Here is an 8,729-nt window from a genome sequence, read left to right as displayed (position 1 = left end):
AGGCAGAGAAAGGATAGTGAAGCTCTGCCCAACGCGCGTGAGACACACTTTTGGACCGCACAGCCAGAGCAGCAAAGCTGCTTCAGCCACGCGTCAGAACTAACTGGTACAAGCAGCAAAAATGAAGCAGCAGACGCGATTTTGCTGCTTTTGCAGCGTCCGGTCTGAACGTAGCATTATCAATGCTAAGCAGGTTCCCTATCTATGGAAGTTAAGACGGGGAACCAGTGGGCAGCTACCATCTCAATGTGTCAATCATGCACACATAGCAAATGCCAATCCAGCCATGCACTATTTTGTCAGTCTGTCACATAAAGTATGGCACAAATACTGTTGGAAGGCCTCTAACTGGGTGAAGGAACCAGTTAATTTTAAGATTTTTAAATTTCTACATTCAAGACTCATATTGATTACCTTTTTGAATCCAAACTAAGCACTAGTTTGTATTTTGTTGAATATCAGGAGTGGAGGATGGTCAGACGGTCAGGATGCCAGTTGGAAAGAAGGAAATCTTCATCACATTTCGGGTTGGTATTTGCTGCAGAACTTAAAGCTTGAGATTTTTTCATCAACTAACAGTATAAAGTGTTTTGCATCATGACATTTTGACTCTTTGATATAATACATATTTATTTTGTCTAGGTCCAAAAGAGTCCAGTCTTTAGGAGGGAAGGTGCAGACATCCATTCAGATCTGCATGTCTCTGTTGCACAAGCTATTTTAGGAGGAACAGCCAGAACGCAAGGACTTTATGAAACACTCAATTTGTCTGTAAGTATAGAGAGACTTAATCTGAGTAAATAAGAAGAATTCAGTCTCTTTAAGATAGTAAAAACAAATATATATATATATATATTTTTTTTTTTTCTTCTCCCTAGATTCCTGCAGGGGTCCAGACTGACCATAGGATCCGTCTGTCAGGAAAAGGTATTGCTCGCGTCAGCGGGTATGGCTTTGGAGACCATTATGTCCATGTCAAAGTAAAAATACCAAAGTAAGAACCTAGCCACGGATATCTTTCTCTCTCTACAAAGCTCACGAACAATGACAAGATAATAATTTCTAATATTTAAATTCCTATAAAATGTTTTCTATTGTAGGACTTTGACAGATAGACAGAAATCTCTTTTAATGAGCTACGCTGAGGATGAGACGGATGTAGAAGGAACGGTGAATGGAGTCACAAACACCAGCACAGGTATGAGAATCTGCTCACTCTAACATGCTTCTTTTCTTTCCTCCATTAATTACCAAAACTCCTGTTTCTTTGCATCATAGACCTCCCAGATTTGTTAAAAATGGGAATTTCTTAACCGCAGTGTTAATAGCTGCAGTGTTAATATCTGTCCAGGTGGGGGCAGCAGTGGTGAGCAGTCTAAGGCAGGGGAAAGCACACAGGAGGGCTTCCTCTCAAAGTTAAAGAAATTGTTTAGCTCTTCCTGACAGCCACAAACCAGGTATGGCTTTTTGTGCTCCAGATCAGTCTGTGTGTGCTGTAGTAGAAAAACTCTGCACTCTTTAGTCATCTGGTTTGTGGCTGTCATAGACACCTGTGTGTTTTTAGATTAAATAATTCTTCCAGCTTAATAAAAGCTTCATTTTGTCCTATTTATAAAGCAGAAATTATCTTCTTTTTTTCTTCCCCCCAAGGTAAAAGATCCTCCTGGAATTAAGTCCAAATAAGAAAAGATAGCGTGCAAAACAAGGACCGGATCATAAGAAGCAGTGGTTAAAGACTGAGAGACTTGGAACGTTGGGTTTATTTTCAGACCGAAGCACTCTACCCTACCCTGCACTGAAAAATCCAAAAGATCGCCTCCTATGTTTCCCTGTTAAAGTGGATCCCTGGATTGGAGGATGTGCCGGTCTGCCGATCACCACAGGCGGCTGCAGAGACTTGTTGTAGCACTCAGTGCATGCTGGTCATCTGTGTGTTACTATAAATCTATAAGCAGATAATAAATTACTGTAGTGAAAAGAGTCTATTTAGGATTAAATCCAGCTAATTCACTACAGTGAGTGGGCCTTTTTTTATTTTACATTTCATCTGTCAGCTCTCAGTCTTAAAATGAGAAAGTCACATTACATCTTTTCATGAGGTTTATTGTTAGTCTGACAATGGGGGATTTGACATTCATCTACTTAAACACTGTAGCTTTCCTGAACTCTAATTGTCAATTGAATACTTTTGTTTCAACTGTAATAAAGTTTATGTAAAAATAGTAAACCAAGTATCCCACCAGGTATCGTATGGATAGTATATTCTGTACAAGTTTAATCAACATTTGGACCGGTTTAAAAAATAGATTTTACCTAAAGCCGTGAGATTTTAGATGTTTTTATGCAAAAGGAGTTAGCGCTGCAACTAATGTTTATTTGGCAAATCGATAAATCTGTTTATTTTTTTTTGATTAATCAGATAGCAAGAAGGCTTTTTATGAAATTAAACCAGATGAAACTAAAACTTTTCCACTTGAGGAGTTCTGGTTAAAGCATATTGACAGACGAAAATGATTTCTAGCTCAAATGCAAAATAGTAAAAAAAATTATTTTTTTTACAATTTGGTATAATTGCTGCTCAAAGTGGGGCTCTCTGTGAGCATGCTTTACAGTCCAGTTAACGATTAATCGATTATTAAATTAGTTTAATTCAATTCAGTTTATTTATATAGCGCCATAAACAACATGTCATCTCGATGCACTTTACAATTCACAGTTGATTATTTCAATAATGTACTAATTGCAATCATCCTAGAACCATTTAAACAATTAATTTAAATACATTATTTCAGGATAGAATGAAAATCAAGGGCTTAATGATATAATCATCCTTTTTAAACTAGTTATGCTTTGGGCACTGCAACCAATCACTAACACGTTAATGAGTTATATGATAAAATAAAGTGGAAGGAAAATGATACATGGATTTCAAAAATATTTAAAACTAGAAAAACTGTTTTCAACTTAGGCCCCAAATGGCGGTTAGGTTGGACCACCTAATTAAAGTTTTAAGCTTCAAACAATCTAAAAAAATAGAGATTGCAACTAAAAAACACTGCATAGACAAGGCTGTTTAAGGAGTATCAGTCAGCAGCAGCCGAGAGGCCCTTTCCTCCTGCAGGATCTTTGGAGATCCAAATCTGTACATTGGAATAAATTCAGATTTTAATATCTAGCCTCTGAAAAATGGTGGCAAGTTTTGTTCAAAGTATGCGACAAACTGCTGTAGAGGATGCAACGAGCATTTAGAAGATGGATCCCAAAAACAAAAATCCAGCTCTGGAAATCATTCCTGAAGGAAAATGTTTCCTACAGCTTCATGTATGAGAAAACTAGACGGGGGTTCCCAAAACGGGAGTCAGGGGATTTTATTTTTTTATTTTTACGAGATGCGATCTGTGTCCCATGATTTAACATTTATTTATGCAATATGTGATTCCAACTTTAAATATACACCATTGAGTTATAAAATGGACAATAATGAAATCTCCCATTAAACAATGATAAATTTCATTTTTTTTATTACACAATTTATCTGAATAAATAAATATAGCATGAAGAATAAATATCTATTTCTAGGGGTTCAACAGAATGTTACATTTTATTTTCAGAGACTGAAATATTTGGGAATGCCTGCTTTAAGAAACAACTAAAAAAGAAATGACAAGTAAGAGGAAATCAGTTTTTATTTTGTTAATGACAACACAATAAAACTCTTTGTATTCACTCATACAATGAAAGTGCTCTAGCTAGTCACAAAGCTCTAATTGGATACAAAGGAATTAGGATCAGAGTAAATAAAGCTAAAGGAATTACAAATTAGCACGCACTGGTCAGACATTTTCACATATGGCTGCAGATAGTGTCCCTTCAGTAGGTCCTAACATACTGATGCATACTTAAACCATATGAAAGCAATAAAACATGGACTTAAAACAGCATTTCAAGCAGTTCCTGTGTTTTTCCTCACCAGATGCAATTCATTGTGCTAAACCTGAGACGTTCCACCATCATTTCCCGTTGTCATGTTTCTAACCAGGCAGCTGCTTCAGCCTAGAAACGCCACACATCCTTCTGCGTGTCAGTAAACGCATCGTGCAAATGCACCAGGCAAACATTTCACTAACAGTACAAGTCTTTGGGTAATCAATAACATAACTCCTTCAAAAGGTTCTACTCAACAATGAACAAAGTTTAGGTGACACGTAATGGAAAGCTTCTCACAGAAAATTGTGGAAATAATTTTAAAAGCATATCCACAGAAATGGATAAAGAGATGAGCTGGGCTGGTAGAGAATTATTACATTAGCAGCTCATTAAACAAAACACTCATGTTTATCCAAATGAGAGCTCCTATTGCCGGTAAGCAATGACACATTTACTTTAGGCAATCAAATCATGCAATTAGCTAAAAACAGTATTTTTAGTCGGTCATGCACTACAATAGAGCGTATTGGTTTGTATTTTACCACTGAGGGGATGGAAATGTCAATTATCTACTGTTTTTGGTTGAACTGTACCAGAGTCCAAACATGCAACTTTCTCGGAAACATTTAAGTGCAATACAGAATAAAATGAAATGTGACTATTTTCAGATTTTATTCAGGGAAATAAAAAAAAATAAAAATAAAAAAAACAGTATTAGGATGCGTATCAACTTAAACCATGCCTCATTAGGGCTTCACCTGCTGTATACATTATGTTTGCTTCACCAGTTCATCCCTGATCACCCTGGACTCATTAGCTAATGGACCATCATGCTGTCATTTACAGCTTTATCAAATATTTTTAGAGGAGGGAGGGGCTGTCTAAGTAATTATCTTATGAACTAATGCAACGTCAAACACACAAGACCTCGGTTTCTGCTCACCCACACCACTCGCATAAATACATACATCGAGTATATTAGCTGAAAAAATTAACAATGTTATTGGAGGGTGTAAGGGTTTGCTTTCTTATCTGGAATTGGAAGAAAAGTCCAGTGGACCAAAAAAAAAAAAAAAACTGCAAAATGATCTTGACTTGATGATTACCGGTAGTTATACTGCAAAGACGATTTAAAAATTAGTGAAAATGCCTAAAAATAAGTCTATTTACCCTTAATTTGAGCAGGTAAATTAAATGATCTTTCAATGGAACAAGAATTCGTAACCTTACAATAAGATAATTAGATATTATGCACTTGAATAAAGAGACTAGTTTTTTTCTATTGTAAATTGAAATTGTCTCACTTACCTGCTTAATTTAAAAAAACAAATATTTATTATAAGAAAAATGGCCACCTTAGATTTCAGTTTTTTGCCGTGTAAAAATATGGAATAGTTTTACGTTACCAAAATAAATCCTGAACACTAAATGTCCAGATATTAAGTGCAATTTCTGCATAAGGTACAATATATAATGTGGCTTCAAAAGGCAATAATACATCTTTTAGGTATTTTTGGAGATAAAGCAACACAATTCAGCTCATAATTTTGAAGCAGAATAAAAGTTAGACCTCATTGAAACAGAATATGAAAATTAGAAGAAAAAAAACTTGTCAGTAAAACTACAACAAGAATTAGTTCGGCAGAGTATTGAGGGGCTGGATAAATTCACAACACGTTTTAAAAATTTTCACATGAAGTAAAAAGAAGTTTTGTGTTGGTTTATCACCAAAAAAATCAAAACATGAATTCTATTTTTGGAGACAATATGGGACAAAGTTCCAAGTGTATAAATACTTTTGCGTATTTCAATGTTTCACATTGTTCTGATGGATTTAAAGCTCACATCCTATAGCGAGCTTTTTACTGTCAACTGGAAGGATTAACCGTTTTCTTGTTACAATATTGCATTTTGCTATCATACTTTAAGGTATACGTTATAACAGAAGGTCTGTTTCTGTGTAAGAAAAGCTTTAACATAACTTGAACTTCAGCACCAAATGGAAGGATAGCCTGTTGGAGGTAGAGAAATAATAAAAAACAAACAGTATTTAGATTTAAAAAGGAAAAATGTGTGCATTGTGGAGGGAGTCCATATAATGTTTCTATAGACTAGACTGCTGAAGTTCTGCAACTAAAAGCTGAAGCTTAAAACATAAAGCTGCACAGACCTGATTGAATGTTTGTATATTGATCGGTTAGTGGAGGTTTTCCAGTCTTCTGACTCTCTTTCCTTTCAACACCCCTCAGTTCTAACAGCAGCTGTAACAGCTGGATCACATCAGATACCATGCAGCCAGTCCAGCCAAGGCGGCGAACCATGTGGCAAACAGGACCTGTCCTGTCGGGTGCCTTAGAGCAGCCATGAACAGCTGACCGAAGTACGCCGTTCCCCCCGATGCCGCTTTGATGTGAAACACAGATAACAGAGTTTAGGAAGCGAACAATCCTCACGCATTTAGGTTTTAAAACATGTTTCTTACTTACCCATTTTGGCAGCATAGTAGGGACATTTGCTAATGTCTCCACCAGTTTCTCCATGAACAGACATGCCGGCATCTAAAACATCCTCTTGAATTGTTTTGCCGATTTCTTCCAACTCCTCGAAGACCTGACAGAAGAAACGTTAAGTTACTTCATGCAAACCTTTGCACCTTTTTTTTTTAAGAGGAAGAAAAATGTATGGTCGTCAAGTACTAGTATTTATTATCAGGTTTGTCACCTTTTCTGTTAATATTTCTGCATGTCACACATTTTGACGACAAATCGTTTTTTCTTTGGCATTTAACAGCAATAGGTAGTTTGTTGTTTCCAGTGAGTTAATGGGTTTGATCATATTTAATGTCTGTTTTATTTTGTATTTTCAGAACGTATAGCCCTTTGGTAAAGTTTCTGTGCTTTAAAAAAAACAAAAGGATGTGAATTTTAATAGCAGTGGATTTTGTTTCCATATTGACTAACTTAGTTCACTGTTATTTTATACACTTCAGTTTCTGTGTCATCTTTGTGCTCTAAAATGTCATCTTTTTTTTTTTTTTTTTTAGCGGCACTAGTGGTTCGTTTTTTCGACAGTATTCTTACAGGAAAGGGGGTATGAGAGAGGGTGAGAGACATGCAGCAAAGGACCGCAGGTCGGATTCGAATCCAGGTCGGCCACGTTGATAACTAAAGGCCAATTTATGCTTCTGACACGTAGCCTCTGCAACCGTCAAATATGTCTCTGTGCGTGACCACGCCCCCCGCGCAGAGCTCGTAAACCTGCGCAGACCTCAAGCGGAAGTGCGCAGACAAAAAGCAGCTGTGATTGGTCCTTGGTATTCCTTTCCGGCTGCCTGTGTGGTCGTCCTTTTCGATTCGTTTCCAGGGTGCGCCATTTTTAAAAACCGAGGAACAACTACAATAGACAACTACGACGAAAGGTTAATTGGTCTTTTTGCCAACTCCATTAACAGAACCTGTTCCTCTTCGATGTCTAGAAACTTTAGATCCATCTCCGTGACTGGGAAATCTTGCAGACGTGCCATTGTTGTTTTGGAAGACACTGCCACCGGCGCCGCCGAAGTTCTCGCTAGTTCTCAAATAGGCTTCCCCTTGCGTTTTGGCGGGAAGTGGTGTGCGTCCCTAGAAATTCCAGACCGACAGTGCAGAAGCATACCAGCAAATCTGGTTCGCAACCAGACGAAAGCGACATTTGATGTGTGCGGATGCAAAAGTATAATCTGCCCTTAATCTGCCTTAAGGGCAGAGTATAATCTGCCCTTAAGGCATCCGTGCATGGGTCGTGCAAGCTAACCACTGCTCCACCTGCAAGCTCTACATCAGCTTACTTTATAAATTGTTGATACCAACTCTTATTTTGAGACAGACTGATTGTAATCCAAGTATCATCAGCAGCATCTGTGCTAGAGTTGGAGAACCATGGTGATGCAAAGGGTAATGATGCATTCTTTCCACTTCTGCACGCTTCTATGCAGAACCACCTTTGGCTGAAATTACAGCTGTAGGTCTATTTTGCTGTAGATCATGTTGCCCATCTCTCTTTGCAAAATAACTCAGGCTCATTCTGATTGGATAGGGAGTGTTCTTCTTCTTTTCTAATATGTCGGATCGCAGGCAACTTTAAGGTGCATGCCGCCACCTACTGTACATGTCTGTAGCAACATTGTTTTACATCTATCAAATTCTATTTTTTTAATTCTGTATTCTGGAGATAAATAATGATTTCTTCAATCTGTAAATATCCTTTATATTTCCTTTATTTTCCAATATTCCTTTAAGACTCCATTCTTAGCCTGTCCTTCCAACCATTCTTCTCAATTTCTCTCTTTCATGTTCCTAAGTTTTACAGTTCATCAGTAGATGTTCTAAATTCTCTTTTTCTCCACATCCTTCATATTTATCATATTTTTCCTCTCTATTAAATATAAATTGTCATTTTATAGGGAGTGTTTGTTAACATCAGTATTCAAGTCTTGTTCTACATTTTTTATTAGAACCATCTAAATGCATGTTTAAGGATGCTTTCTTCCTACAAGGTGAACCTCGGTCCCATTTTCAAGTCTTTTATACTCTCTAAGGTTTGTTTTTTAAAGGTTAACCTGTATTAAGTTGTATCAATTCTCTTTATTTTATTAACTTAAAAAAAAAGCATCCACACAGCATAATGGTGCCTTTACTGTGTTTCACTTTGGGTAATAGTGTGTTAAGGACAGCACAGGTTTTCACTTCTCTAATACTGTAACCTTATGTCCTCTAAAAAGAGCTTTAGGAGAAGAATAAAGAGAACTGAATACAAAGATGCAC

The 8,729-nt window shown here is 37.0% G+C and overlaps 2 protein-coding genes across 3 annotated transcripts in view; one reads left to right on the top strand and one right to left on the bottom strand.

The window, feature by feature from the left end:
• dnaja3 (DnaJ heat shock protein family (Hsp40) member A3) overlaps positions 1-2,266 on the top strand; it is a 5,636-nt gene extending 3,370 nt beyond the window's left edge. The window contains exons 7-12 of one of the 2 annotated variants that reach the window (XM_015372192.1): positions 463-527; positions 643-771; positions 879-994; positions 1,101-1,198; positions 1,352-1,457; positions 1,651-2,266. In XM_015372192.1, the coding sequence (XP_015227678.1) occupies positions 463-527; positions 643-771; positions 879-994; positions 1,101-1,198; positions 1,352-1,443 (500 nt within the window). In that variant the 3' untranslated portion in view covers positions 1,444-1,457; positions 1,651-2,266. The remainder of the gene's footprint in view (positions 1-462; positions 528-642; positions 772-878; positions 995-1,100; positions 1,199-1,351; positions 1,458-1,650) is intronic. The other variant, XM_015372193.1, reaches the window with a different exon arrangement.
• A 2,941-nt stretch (positions 2,267-5,207) lies between these two features.
• hmox2 (heme oxygenase 2) overlaps positions 5,208-8,729 on the bottom strand; it is a 13,475-nt gene continuing 9,953 nt past the window's right edge. The window contains exons 5-6 of the mRNA XM_015372194.1: positions 6,414-6,537; positions 5,208-6,330 (exon numbers count right to left, since the gene is read on the bottom strand). Of these exons, the coding sequence (XP_015227680.1) occupies positions 6,203-6,330; positions 6,414-6,537 (252 nt within the window). The 3' untranslated portion in view covers positions 5,208-6,202. The remainder of the gene's footprint in view (positions 6,331-6,413; positions 6,538-8,729) is intronic.

Source organism: Cyprinodon variegatus, unplaced genomic scaffold, assembly GCF_000732505.1.
Source record: "Cyprinodon variegatus isolate N-32 unplaced genomic scaffold, C_variegatus-1.0 Scaffold69, whole genome shotgun sequence".
In the NCBI taxonomy this organism is placed as follows: domain Eukaryota; kingdom Metazoa; phylum Chordata; class Actinopteri; order Cyprinodontiformes; family Cyprinodontidae; genus Cyprinodon; species Cyprinodon variegatus.
Note: the sequence above shows the minus strand (reverse complement) of the source record. Positions and strands in the feature narration are given on the sequence as shown.